Below are 14,889 nucleotides of genomic sequence, written 5' to 3' on the forward strand. Positions count from 1 at the left end.
GGCATGCCTAATTCTGGAGTCACACATAATAAAACAGAATATGTTGAAGAAAACTTGTTGAGGTCAGGGAAGACAAATTTCTCTGGAAGTCTCTTTTGACCTCACTATTCAGCATTTGGGATGAAGATCTACAGATGAAGGTACACAACTGACTATAGTTGGTCTTCTCCTATTTAAGTGAGAACCATCATGGCATTGTGGCTACATTGTCTGAATAAAGCCAGACAGGCCTGAGTTCAAATCTCCATGCAGTCCTTGAACTTCACTCGCTGATCCTGAACCAATCATGGTCTTTCTGCCAAACTAAAAATGGTCTCAATGACTGGGGAAGGGTTTGTAAAATGTTGCCTTAAAGCATGTCCGACTCTTCCTTCAGGAAGATCAGTGGTAAGGGGTCAGTTGGACTGAGACAAGAGCATAGAAGAAGGGGAAGCAATTGGCACCCTTGTGAATTTCCGCCGAGAATGTCGCCCTTTCAGAAAGTTCTTAGACAAAAGGCACCAGAGCTCAGGTTTACCTGAGGGGGACTTCATCAACAAATTAACAATTTCAGAGTCCGGTTGTTTTATAGGGGAAAGTGAACCCAGTGATGACTCAACACCCAGATTTTTGTGCCCCTGTCAGAATTCCTTCACAGATAAATAAAGTCAAGTTTTTCTTGACCAGAGGTTCAATGGCTGTATGGGCTGACGATGATGGGGGTTGTAGTCCAACACATGCAGCAGGCACCCAGTTGGGAAAGCTGGTTGGCAATGTTTTGGAATTAAGATCCCTTCCCGTCTCTGTAGGGTACAGCAATAACATCCACTGCCTAGCCAAAGCCATCATCCAGGTGTCCGCAGCCCTCTTCACGATCTACAATAAGAACATTGAGACTCACCTCAAGGAATTCCTGGTGGTAAGGAAAGCCAACAGAAGTCCCATTGAATCCAAGGATGATTCCTCTTACATACATGGTTACAAGCTTGCAGCCTTAGCAACCCTTAGATAAGGCTCAGCATTTGCAAATATGAGAGTGGCGCTAGAGGTGGTTATGATGTTGCAGGAATAGTATACAGGGCTGTTGTATGGGCTACTGTGGTAATGCATAGGAAGTTCTTTTAACATTGAACACAAATGCTCCTGAATCACAGTTAAAAGCAAAGCAAAATGTGCTGCTTATATCTCACCCCATAGTGCTTAAAGCACTCTCTGGATGGTTTACAGTTTGATTATGCAGGGTATACATCCTCTCGCATCCATGAGCTGGGTACTTGATATACTGACCTTGGAAGGATAGAAGGCTGAGTCATGCTTAAGCCAGCTACCTGAATCTGCTGGGATCAAACACAGGTTGTGTGCAGAGTTTTTGCTGTAGTGCTACAGTTTATGCACTATATGGCTCAGTAAAAGGTGCCTTCTCCCTCATTCCTGACAACACCAACTCCTGGGTTTTCTACTTTATTCAAATTGGGCTACTCTAGGTTCAACTTATAATGGGATCTATGGGATCAGTATCCCCTGATTCACTTATCCATGGTCTGAAAATATTAAAAATATTTTAAAAAATCCTAGGAATATCTATTTCTAGAGATGAAGTTACCAGGACTAGCCACTAGAGGGAGCCAGAGACCATGCTATGTATTGTATTCACTATTAAAATAGCATTTCTATAATCTGTTTTTTTTTCCACCATCCGCATGAGGGTTGGAACTAATCCCTTGCAGATATGGGGGGTCTTACTCTACTATGGTACAATAATTCACAACTAGGGTAGGCTCATTGAATGAATGGAAATTATGGAAGAGTTGACTCACCAAATCCTTGGTAATTTAAACTCTTCTGCAATTTAGTATGCTAAGCAACAGGAGTCAGCCATTGTTAACCATCTTTTGCTTATTATTATTTTTCTACTTCTATGACCTAGTTTTCAAGTATTTACTGAAAGTGAGCTTCATTGCCTCTAACGAGACTTGCTCCCTCATTAGTATGTTTAGGATGGAAGCCTTAATCCCATCTCTTCAGAGGTTGAACTTCAACATCAGATCAAAAGATGTCTTTTATTCAGGCCCTTCTCTCTTGTTACTAGACTTTAAATCGTATCCTGGTGCTCTGTGATAACATATGGGAAAATCTTTACAGAGGCAACTTGCCTGTTTCCACTCCCCAAATAGGGTTGTGTGTGTGGGGTTGTTTTTTGTTTTTTTTTGGTAAGAGGACTGTTTTGGGCACCCATACACAAGATAGCCTTCCAGAGGTCTTGGGATTGTATAGTTTTCGTCATTTCCAGCCATTGTGGGCATTGATTCTGTTGGCTAGGAAATTGGGGCGAGGGGAGAGGTTGTAATCTAACACATCTGGAGGGTGCTGCCTTTCAAAACAGTTGATCATTTCAGTGAATGCCTTTCTCTGTTCTACTATTCAGCAAAAGACATTAGATGGGGGGGGGGACTGCAGAAAAATCTTCACTCTTCCTACCTACACGTTGCTGCCTTTTCCAATGCCTTTGCAATACCATCCTTATTTCCTCTATTCCCCCCCCCTTTTTTTTTGCTTTCACTGTGTGGGTCTATTTTACAGAAAACTGGATTTTTTCCTTGCTCATGAGGAAAAATGGTTTACTGGGAAAGAACCCTCTCTTTCATTGGCTGCAGAAAGGCTAAGATAAATTTACAGTATGTGGAGAACTAGGTGGTGGACCATTCCCAGGTCCTTTGATTTTTCATTATTGTATTTTGTTAAATACGTGGGCAGCATTAATGAAAGCTACGTAGGTGTCTGATTGTTGGGTTGAGGCAGAAAATGCACTGCCATGCTGTTGCACATTGAGAGCTTTCTTAAGAAACTAGTGTTCCCATATCCCATTATCACTTGCTTTCTGAATGGAAATTGGGTTGGGTCCTTCTTATACTAGAGGTCAGGGCACACCCTTAAGAATTTGCTGCCTGAAGCAAAGGACACAATCAAGCACACGCGTGCACGCACGCACACACACACACACACACACAAATTCTACATATTATGAATCTTTTTTTTTCAACAGCAATGATGGGATGCCATTGTCTACTGCATCTAAAAGCCTCAGGCTCCCATAGACAGTGCAGCACAGACTGTGTGCTCTGCTGTGCTCTGTCTTTTAAGAGAGGGGCAGAACTCAATTCAGGAGGAATAGCTCAGAGACTGCCACAATTGCCCCCCACCCCCATATGCTGCCTGAGATGGTTGTTTCCCTTTCTCCAACAATAGGGCTAGCTTTGACTCTGTCTTTATTTGAACTCCAGTGTTGGTTCATCTGTAAGAGTTCTGAATCAACCTTTTCTCTGTCTGTTAATTCCACTGAAGAGCCTGTAGTGTTGTCTCTGTTTTCAACAGAGTCTTTTTGTCACAAGGACTACCCCTTCTTCTTTGGCTCATCCAAAACCTCCTTTGAAAACAGCAGCGGAGCAGATTCAAAAACCTACTTCTTTCTGATCCTTGGAAGGAAGAGTTGGTGTATCTCAATATTAAAGCTGCACCTCCTATTAACCACCAAGAGAACTCCTGAAGTCCGAAGTGTTCTTGGTGGAAGAGAGGGCAGAGAATGTACAGGTTTGATCAAATTACTCATTGATAATTTATTTAGGCAAGTGACAATACAAGCTGAGTTCTCGGGAACATGGAGATGGCAGAGATGGAACCAAGTGGCATTTCCTGCTGGGCTTTCTATGATTTTTAACTCCCTGCCAGCTCTCTTGGAAATAAGATTCCAAGACCTTGCAAATCATCTGAACTCAAATCCTCCAGAGATGGGAGAAGTAGCTGTTTTGCTCTATGGCTCCCAGATTATCCCAGTATGGCCAGTGCCCAAGCTACTTAGAATATTCTGACAATTGTAGTATTAAAAAGTAATTTCATAAAATCAGAGAATAATTGAGTTGGAAGGAGTCCATAAGGCCGTCGAATCCAACTGCCTGCTCAGTGCAGGAATCCAAATCAAATCAGGTCTGACAGTCTGATAAACAAATAGTCAAGAAATATCTTACCACCTTGAATGAGTTCAAATCTCCAGGGCTGGATGAATTGCATCCACGAGTACTGGCTGAAGAACTCTCAGAACCGCTATCCATTCTTTTCTAGAAATCATGGGAAATGGGTGAGGTGCCAGAGGATTGGAGGAGGGCTAATGTTGTCCCTATCTTCAAAAAGGGCAAAAAAGAAGAATGTGGGAACTGCAGGCCAGTCAGCCTGACATCAATCCCAGGCAAAATTGTGGAACAGATTGTAAAGCGGTCAATGCGCGAGCACCTAGAAAACAATGCAGTAATAACTAGAAGCCAACACGGATTTGTCAAGAACAAATCCTGCCAAACTAATTTGATCTCGTTTTTGATCAGGTCATCTCCCTGATAGAGGGAATGCTGTAGACAGAGTATATCTGACTTCAGCAAAGCTTTTGACAAAGTGTCCCATGATATTCTGATTAGCAAACTAATTAGGTATGGGCTGGATAGATCAAGTGTCGGGGGATACACAAGCTAAATGTGAGCCAACAGTGTGATGTGGCTACAAAAAAGGCAAATGCTATTTCAGGCTGCATTAATAGAAGTATAGGTTCCAAATCCTGCAAGGTGCTAGTCTCCTTCTATTCAGCACTGGGTAGGCCTCACCTTGAATATTGTTTCATGTTCTGGACACCACACTTCAAGAAGGGTGCTAACAAATTGGAACAAGTTCAGAGGAAGGCGACAAGGATGATCAGGAGCCTGGAATCCAAGCCTTATAAGGAAAGGCTGAAAGAATTGGGCATGTTTAGCCTTGAGAAAAGAAGACTGAGGGGTGATATGATAGCACTTCTGAAATATTTGAAAGGCTGTCATACAGAGGAGGGGAAGGATCTGTTCTCAATCATCCCAGAGTACAGGACATGCAGCAATTGTGTCAAGTTAAGGGAAGCCAGATTTCAGTTGAATACCAGGAAAAACCTCCTAACTGTTAGAGTGGTATGACAGTGGGACCAGTTACCTTGGGAGTTGGTGAGTGCTCCAGCGCTGGAGGCATTCAAGAAAAGCTTAGAGAATCACTTGGCAAATATGCTTTGATTGTATTCCTGCACTAAACAGGGGGTTGGACTTGATAGTGTTGTAGGCACCTTCCAACTTCACTTTTCTATGATTCTATGGTTGTCTACTTTTCTCTTGAATACCTCCAGTGTTGGAACACTCACCACCTCCTGAGGTAATTGGTTCCATTGTTGTACTGCTCTAATAATTAAGTTTTTCCAGATATTCAACCAGAATCTGGCTTCCTGCAACTTGTGGCCATTATTACATGACCTGCACTCTGGGATGATCAAGAACAGATCCTGCCCCTCCTCCATACGACTGCCTTGCAAGTATATGAAAAGTGCTAGCATATCTCCCCTCAGTCTTCTTTTCTCAAAGATAAATATGACCAGTTCTTTCAGTGTTTCCTCACAGGGCTTAGTTTCCAGTCTCCTGATGCAGCCCCCCTAATTTCCCCAACTTTGGCTTTCTTTGTGTCTAATATTCCAGGCTGTTCACCTGTCATATGACTGTATTGTCCCACGGCTGGCTGGCACTGTAAGAAGAGTCAATCCTGCCGGCTGTGAGTGATGATGGATAGAAGCACCACTAAGTATGATCACTTTCTTATTTCTGGCCTACGGGAGTCAGGATGATTTATCTGTTGATTAGATGGTGTGACAGCTTGCGTTCCCGCTGCTGTTTATGCTGGGTGAACACTCCCATGCTGCTCCTTGTTGAGAAGATAGCCGTATCCAGGTGTTAAAAATGCTGATTCTTTGAACACACTTAGCAGGGAACTCCTAGCCCTGCCCTTTTTCATCATCCTGTTCTACCCCCTTTCAGTGCTGAGCCTGACGGGTAGAAATTCCTGCTTATATGAGGAGACTGTACATTAGCAGGAGTTTTCCCCATCCTCGATACAAGGAAGAGGGCAGGGCTCACAAAATCAGCATTTATAATGCCTGAACAGGGCTATGGTGATCATAGGGAAGTTGGGCTGCTGGGCTGGCATGGCCATTGCATCTCTGTCAAGCAGGAGGCAAAAATTAAGGCCTAACTCCAAATGCTCGTCCCAGTTAGAGAAGACTCATAGACTTTGTTGCTAAACTGTGAGTCGCGCTGATTCAGTGGGTCTGCTCTAGTCAGGCTGCCAAATGGATTCAGGACAATGCTAGTGAGGCTTTTCCCAATGTATGAAGAAACAGCAATAGAAAATACTTTGCTAGTTGAATTTCTGCCTATGTATCTGTTAAAGCAGTGTTCCCCAACATTTTCTGGTCCACGGACTGGCTGGGAAAGGCGGGGCATCCTACGCACATGCGCAAACAAGTGCATGCATGCTCTTGCACGGGCATGCATCCACCCACATGGCCACCACCCTGGCATTTGCACATGGGCCTGCACGAGCATGCACTGCCATTTGCGCATGCACATGAGAGCCCGTGCACATGTGCCAATGGCAGCATGCGCTTGTACGTGCCCCCGCACATGCACAAATTGCAGCTCAGCGCTCGTGCAGGCATACCAGAGCGCGTGTGTAGGCACAAATGGGTGGCACATGGGAGCAACGGGAGGTCTCTCTTGGTGGCCTGATCTGGCCCACACCACGGACTGGCACAGGGCCGCAGACCGGGGTTTGGGGAACGCTGCGTTAAAGGTACAGGAGAATTGCCAGAACAAGTGTGGAAACCTCTACCTCAGGCTGGGTAAACCATGGCTCTCCAGATGTTAGAGATGTGCATGGTGAAAAGTCCCCCCCCTTTTCTGGTTTTGGGTTCTTTTGGGATGGTGTTTTTTTTTCATTTTCATGTTTTTCATGCATAGGTCCATTTGTTTTAAACAAAAGGGACCACCACTTTTGGGTCATTCCATTTTGCATTTACTGGCACTAGTCCAAAAGCCATAAATAACATTTAAAAAGTACTCCAAAATAGCAGGGGCAAGGCAAGAGAGAATCAATCAACTCCAAAAGCAGGCAACAGTTGCTAAAGGGGGAAAATCATGATCATAACTACCAAAATATATGCTTTTTACAGAATACATGTTTAGTAAATTAACCAAACAATTTAAATAATTTTGAACTCTCAATCAGACAGGGAAAGCATTGCCCTAACACACACACGGGGGGTGAAATAGCAAAACAAAACACACAGAACACCCTCTCTTGAACGTCAAGAAAAGCAAGCAAGGAAATAAAGGCAAATAAAAGCCCTGCCCCCAAACCAAAACTACTATTATATGTGGAGATCTATCTCTCTTCTACTGATTGATGTTTTCTTTTCTGTTCTTTGAGTCCAGCAAGCAGACCAGGGTCACACAGTGGCAAAAATAAGGAAAGAAGGGGAGGGGTGGAGAGATCAAAAGTCCCCAAAGAGATCAGGGGAAAAGATAATTTAAAAAATCACAAAGACGCATGCTGGCACAGGTGGTAGTAGCAAAAATAATCCAAAGAAGTGGGTGAGAACCCCACAAAAATCAAGAAAAATGGCAAAAAAGGGAGGAAAGGTCAAAGATGTAGGCACAGGCCAGCAGGCAGGCAGTAATCTAAGGTGTGGGGCACTAGAACTGAGCTCAGCAATACACAAAGATCCCACAAATCCAGGCCCTTTTTACAGACACAAAATTTCTGTTTCCCCCTCTTGAACATTCTGGCTGGCTGTTGAAAAATTGATGAAAAAGTGAATGAAAAATTTCTTGGGTGATTTGACAGACAAAGAGTAAAAGGAAGGGTTAACTGAAACAGAGACACACAAAAACATGAAACTTCCATGTTCTTTTTTAATATGAATTATTCATGTTTCAGAGACTCTTTTTGGGGCATAGACAAAAGAATATGAAAAGGAGAAAGGAGTATCTTCTATGCTTCCCTCCCCCCCTTATGTTAATCCAAAAAACTCATTCCCGCGAGATGTTGCTGGTCTAAAATTTATGGCATCCTTCATCATAGCTGAAGATGGTTATGAGTAACAGGAGTTGTACTGCAATACTGTCTGGAAGATCACAGGTTTCTCATCTCTGCCCTACCTGGAAGTGATGTTCCTTTCACAAATTGCCTCAGAGTATAAATTGGTTCCTACTGAGACTGTCAGCCATTTAAGATGTCTTAGCTTTTAATGAAACTGATTAAATTTACATATTGCACATAGGAAAGATGCTTTTAATGAGCATCCTAGGGAAGAAAAACGCAACAATTTCTTTTTAGTTTGCATTAAGATTTTTTAAAAATGTTCATTGCTTAAAAGAAGGAAAGCCATTATTATTATTTCAGTTGTATTCTTGAAATGAGCATATACTTTGACCTTCTTTTGGTTGGCACGGTTAACTGCTGATTTTCAGCTCTGCTGAAATGGATCACAGAGTCTTGTATTTCGCAATTAATCTTGTAGCTGTAGGCAACCAAGAATTTAGTGCAGACAGGCATGAGGGCTAGTGGAAGAGGGCTGGAAATTTTCAATCTTCCTGTGTCAGTGTGCTTGATGCAGGCAAAGGGTGTCTCTTTTTTTCCATGACAGACATAAAAATGGTGGCAGAGTAAGCTTGCATTTTCGTGTCAGCAATGAAGGAGAGGACATCATTTCACCAGGGCCAGAGTGAAAGCATAGACGACTAGCCTATCAGAAGACTAGCAATCTTCCTTCCTTCCTTCCTGAGGGATACAGCATTAACTTCTGGTGGCTGAATTAAATGGTTGCTAGCCAGGATATTGGGATATTTATGACTGTTCCATCTAGTAGCCATTTAGAAACATGAGCTGGTTTAAACATTGGCATAAGGATGTATAGGCTCTTGACTAATGTAGCAACAGCAACCTGAACTTCTTTACTTAAGCTCAAGACAGCTTTACCACATAATTTGCTTTCTTCCTTTTCAAGCAATCAACACGAGTAGGGTGCTTTAATATATTCGTGAAGGGTGCTTTAGTTTATAGTGGTCCACTAGGGGCAAGGGATGTACAGAAGCCTGCCTCGGCTACTATTTCTCAAATTATCTTCCCTTTTTCCATAAAAGAGGGGCAGGGAATGAAAACTGAGTTGGCAGGGAGGCAGTGGGGGGGGGGAGTGAAGGAAAGCAGTCCAAGGGTTCAATGCCTCATTCCCACCCTGCTGGTTTTCTATTTAGGAGGCTTTTAATTTTTGCGAAAAAATGAGGCCAAGCTGCCTGCAGGTGTATGTGACGTGTAGCTTGACTTTAAGAACATTCGTTTCTCTCTTGATCTGGATTTTATATTCCTTTGTTCATTTCTGAACACCTTTCCACTGAAGTCTCTGTTCCACAAAGCCTAATTGCTTTTCCAACTTGACCCGTGAGCTTTTTCAGCCTGTAACCCAAACTCTGATTAATTGCCCTGGGAAAATCTCTCTGCGCTCACTTCTGTTGACCACAGGGGAACTGGCATTCTTTTGTCTGTCTTCCTAGCTGGCCTCCATTAGCCTCCTGCATCTGGGGCAAGAACCTGATCGGATGAAAACCAAGAACAGAGAATCCCTCTCACTGCTCATAAACTTGGTGAGTGTTAACACCGGGTTAGGGGTTGGAATGGGAGTTTCTGTTGTAATGAGGCACTAATGGTGAATGACAGCCTTGCACTTACGTGCACTTAGAGGAAGTAAGTGCAAGTACAGACAGAAGTGGGAACTTCTGAGATGGAGTGTGTGTGAGGGGACATCAGGCCTTCGAGATGTTGATGGACTTCAGCTTCCATCATTATTCCACCTTGGCTACGGCTGGTGGGAGCTGCAGTTCCCACAACATTAAGAGTGCCACACGTTCCTGGCTTCTGCTATAAGAGGAGAGGCTTGGTTAGAGTATCACTTTCAAGCAGAAATTTGATGTGTAGTTATGTTTCAAAAAAGCCAGCTGCACCTTTATCCCCAAGCAATTTTTCACGTCGATCAAAATCTTTCCTTTAAAAAAAATATGAAATCTATGAAGAGATAAGTACATAAAAATTCAGGTGACTTTAGGAAAAACCCAACCAGAAGGTAGGCAAGCCAAATTTTAAACACGAGAAAAGGCAAACACTTTGTTAAATGTTGGTGGCTGCAAATCTGTCATCTCAGTGATAAACAGAGGGCTGAAGGCCACCTAGAATGAGTTCTCTTCTCATCTCCTTCACCCTCAGCTGCCTTGAGCGGTAAAAGAGAGCCATTTTCTTCATCAAAGCTATTTTATTGGACAGCAGGGAGTCACTGGGATGTACAAATGGGACCAGAAGCAGCAGACAATTCTCCCGGCAACCTTTGACAAATTGTGTGGAGGGGCTAGCTCTAGGTTGAAATAGCAGATCTGGGCTTGCTGAGGTTCTGTATGGCTTTCAGGGGGCCAGGAGTGGGGAGTGCTTTGTATTTTTTTTCTCACTTTTCCAAGGGTTCTGTGGAGGACATGTGATATAAGGGCAAAATATAGGCATACGCTGGGAAGAATGTTTAAAACATTTTCAATTATCTGACATTCGCAAGGAAAAACTTAAAACATCTGAACAGATGTTTGGGACTACTTAGGTTGACTTTGGTCCCTAAACTTCCAATCTGTTGCTGTGTCTCACATGGGGAAGCCCCATAATGGGCTGCTTATCCACACAGCTCATAACACACCCTCGGCTTATAACCATCCGGATGGAACATGACATCTCCCTTGGTGCGATGTTCTGTTATTTCCCTCCTGTTTCCTGCTTTCTTCTAGCGAAGCTCACAAAATTACTTCTAAAAGACTAAATAAATGCCCAGGGAATATGATGGGGAAATAGAGAGGCACTACACCATAGGTCAAGGATGGGTAGCTTTGAAGAGCCTACTGCTTTCAAGCCCCCTCAAAAACATTAAAAATAAAAAATGGATATTTGCACGGTTTTGCACTCCACTATAAAGTTGTTGCATCTGGACATATTTTCACCCTCCCTTTTTTGGGTGGTGGCACAGAATAGTCTGGAGCCCCTAAGTATATAGAAACAGCTTATGGGCACATGTGACCCCTAGCTATAGGTATAACTGACTCCGCTTGTTAGGTGTGGCAGTGAATGCTCTGCAGTGGCCCCTTTCACCCTGACACTCAGGCCCTACAGTGAGAAGGAGGAGGCAAGCCGGCCCTGTGGAGGGATGGGCACAGAAAGGGAGGATAAGGGGCAGAGGTGAGATACATGTTATAGAAGGCGCCAGATGAAGAGAGAAGTTGGCACCGCTCAAGCAGTGGGCCAAGCTGCATGGCATGGGGGACTGAGAAGGAGGGGATAAGTGCAGAAGCTTTGGGATCTTGGGCAGAAGATGTAGAAGAAGGAGACCACGGAGGAATAGGTCTATGGTTTCATTGCACAGGGCCTAGGGTGTGTTGGGACTGGCTCTCCTGGAGTATCCCGGTCCCAATGAAAGGCTGTGTGGATTGCACTAACCTGGAGGATAAGCATCCTTGCCTGCCATCCGTTTCGGTGCTTCCCAGCCTGGTAGAGAGAGCTGCCCTAGGAGTGGAAAGGCAGCAGCGGCGGCGGCTGCATATCACTGCCTTATGGGTGATGCGTCTCCATTAGGGGCTCCCATGGCAGCAATAGATGGATATTGATTCTTCTACTGATGAGAGGAGACGGCCTGGCTATAGCAGGCCTGGGTTCCTGGGTGGGATTGATATTCACCGGGGCGAACAGCTTTTGCTAGCAAAGCAATTTAAATGCAAATGTTTCGATCTGGAGCGTGTGCCTACGAGACACGGGCACCCTAGCATCGCATCTGGTTGCTGGCCCAGTTGAAGGAGTGGAATTAGCCCCTCCTCGGACACCATCATCCCCTATCCTGAACCTTTTGCCTCTGGGTTTATTCACAGTACAAGCTAGCAAGCAGCTGCTGCTGTTCTTGCTGAGAGCGAAGCCATGCTGCAAACAGGGTTGGACTGGAGATCCACAGTCCTGATCCTGTGCGGGGTGGAAAAAGGCACACACAAGGCGCTCTTTATGTCTCCTTTGCAGTGCTGAATTGCCCCAGGAGTTTTTAGCATCCCTTCTCTGGAAATCTTCACAAAAAAGGCCAGCCAGGCCAGGGTGGAGATATATTCTTGAACCCGTAGCATTGTCACAAAGATGAGCAATCTAGTTCACAACCCAGCTAAACCAGTTAAGATATGCAGCAGTTTTGAAGACGGATGAGGCAGACCTCAATCCCAGTTATGTACCTTATATGCTGTCATTTAGATCAAACAAGTTTTGCAAGTTTTTGAAACTGTATTTTAAAGCCTGATACACCTGTTCAATAGAAGCATAGAGAATTGTGCCTATATTGTAGTTATTATTTATTTAAAATATTTTAGCCCACCTTTTTCCTTAAAATAGGGCCCAAAACAGTAAGAGCAGTATGCAAATATTTTAAAAGAACTGAACAAATATTATATATTATAATACACAGTAAATTAAATCAATACTAAAAGCACAGTAAAAGCAATAATCCACTTTTAAAAACCCTTTAATCCTTTTTTTAAAAAAACACACCCTCTCAGACAGCCAGTCACTGAGAAAGAGCTTGGTTGCTTGTGGAAAGGCAGCAAAGATGGGGCCAGTCTGGTCTCCTGTGGGAGGGAGTTCTACAATCTGAGTGCAGTCACAGAGAAGGCCCCGTCCTGTGTCCTCACCAAGAGCACCTATGAAGGCAGTAGGATCAAGAGAAAAGGCACTCCAGATTATATTTACACTCAAGCAGGCTCATAATGGGAGGCACCCTCCTTTAAGTAGCTGGTGTCCAAGCTGCTTAGGGCTTGAACTAGCACTTTGGATTGTGCCCAGAAATGGATGTACAGCCAGTGGAGCTGCTGTAACAGGGGGAGTATGTAAGCAGCCTCTGTTAACACCGTGGCTGCAGTGTTTTGGACACGCTGAAGTTTCCCAACACTTTCCAAAGGCAGACCCAAGTAGAGCACTATGTGAAGTAATCCCTCTTTCAAATATCTCCCTATTTCCTTGGGTGGGTGTGGGTGTGGGGAAGCATCATAGATCTCTAGGCAGAATTTACCTGGGTGCGGAGTTTGGTTCTTTTCACACCTGGCCTGTATGTTTGGCAGGCAACAAAGAACACTTATTCAGCGCTCAATACCTCCTTCTGTTTGTTTCTTTCAGCTTGTGGAGGAGTCGTCCTTCTTGACCATTGACATGCTGGAGACCTGCTTCCCTTACGTGCTGCTGCGCAATGCTTATCGTGAGGTCTCCAGGACTGCTGCCTTGAGTCGGCTTCCTGCCCATTGACCTCCCTTCCCTCAGCCAGAATGGAAAGGGGCTTGGGCAGATAACTGTAGAAAGAATCTCTCACAGAGATTGGAAAGGCAGTGAGTATGTGGATCACGCATCTTTCTTGTGACCTTTAGCTTAATTAACTGTCTTAACGGCAATAATAGCCAATTCTGTGATTGTTTAGTCAACATACAAACAAACCAAGATGATCTGGACTTGGTGTGTGTAATTGTTTGTTTAGAAAGCTCGTACAGCAGTGGTTCCCAGCCCCGTCCTAAATTACACAAGATTTTCAAAATGACACCCAGGACCTCGAAGGGTGCTTATCATTAGCAGAGTACAGGTTATTAGGGGCTACCCTTTCTGGCTTCCACATATTTCTTTTTAAAAGGAATACCTTGGGATCCCATTCAGCCCAGGGCTTGCTTAATTCTCTAGCTATCACCCCACCCAGAAATTAAACCTAAGTATGCCTAGAGCAGTGGTTTCCAACCTTGGATTCTCCATATGTTCTTGGAATAAAACTCCCAGAAGCCTTTACCACTAGCTGACCTGGACAGGATTTTTGGGCATTGTAGTCCAAGAATATCTGGGTTACTTAGGGGTGGGATTCACTTGCATAGAAATGATACTCATACACATGCTTCCCTATTTTCTGTTTTTTCTGTCTTCCTCCATCAAAACCTACATAGTAGACACTTTCCTTTTAAGAACTTCATTTCATTTATTTGACTCTGCAAACAAAGTACACAAGTTGTAGGTCAACTTGTAAATGTCTAGGTGTTGTTAGACATCTCTAGCAAGCTCAGATAGTAACGGAGCATGATCAGAGCCCCTTCGCAAAACACCTGAAGAGCCACAAGTTGCCCACCCTGTATATAAATGGTAACAATAATAATCCTGGCAATTAAATGCCCCTTACGTTTCCTGAATCATACATATGTCAAAAACATAAAAAAATTTCTCTGAAAAATTCTGGGTACTATTAACTGCAAGAAAGCAATGATATCTTGTATAGATACAGAGGATTTTTTCACTTTGCTACTTTATTGTATGTGTAGCTGTTTTTCACAGAGCCCTATTGAATGGTTATAGGTCAGATGTGGTTAAACCAAGGAAGAACAGGGTAGGTAGAAGTATGATGGATAGAGGAATCTCATGGGTCTGTGGACTAACATCTGCCTGAAAGCCTACCTTCAATAGGGATGATATGTTTGTGCTGTAGACCTGTAAATCGAAAAAGCGTTCTATATAATTTTCAAAATGCAATTACGTTTTTTCTTTCCCATACATTGTTCAAATAAAAATACTCTCCCAGTTGCTATGTGTTACTTAGATTTTAACTGTACATTACATAAAGGTTATTATGAGCTTTCCTGTCAGATATTCCTTCTAGCACACAGTCTGGAAACAACATATTGGGGAAAACATGTTACATTAATTCACTGTTATTAAAAAACAAAATAATGAGGGGAAATGATGCCATATCTTACTTTTCATTTAATGAGGCTTATGCCGTTTCAGTCCTGTGATAACTCAGTAGTGAGATTCGACTCTTTATTCTCCTGCCCTTATCTCCAGTGAAATGTGGGAGATGTGAGATAAAGACTATTTAAGGCCTGGGAAAGTTTGGCAGTGTAATGCGCTCTGTTTTGTAGCCCTGAAATGCTTTGTATGAAAGAGGTC

The 14,889-nt window shown here is 43.5% G+C and overlaps 1 protein-coding gene across 4 annotated transcripts in view; it reads left to right on the forward strand.

The window, feature by feature from the left end:
- NCKAP1L (NCK associated protein 1 like) overlaps positions 1-14,523 on the forward strand; it is a 97,041-nt gene extending 82,518 nt beyond the window's left edge. For all 4 annotated transcript variants that reach the window (XM_020778918.3, XM_020778911.3, XM_072991238.2 and 1 more), the window contains 3 exons: positions 789-898; positions 9,420-9,509; positions 13,093-14,523. In XM_020778918.3, coding sequence (XP_020634577.3) covers positions 789-898; positions 9,420-9,509; positions 13,093-13,218 — 326 coding nt within the window. In that variant the 3' untranslated portion in view covers positions 13,219-14,523. The remainder of the gene's footprint in view (positions 1-788; positions 899-9,419; positions 9,510-13,092) is intronic.
- Positions 14,524-14,889: the final 366 nt, after the last annotated feature.

Source organism: Pogona vitticeps, chromosome 2, assembly GCF_051106095.1.
Source record: "Pogona vitticeps strain Pit_001003342236 chromosome 2, PviZW2.1, whole genome shotgun sequence".
NCBI classification, from domain to species: domain Eukaryota; kingdom Metazoa; phylum Chordata; class Lepidosauria; order Squamata; family Agamidae; genus Pogona; species Pogona vitticeps.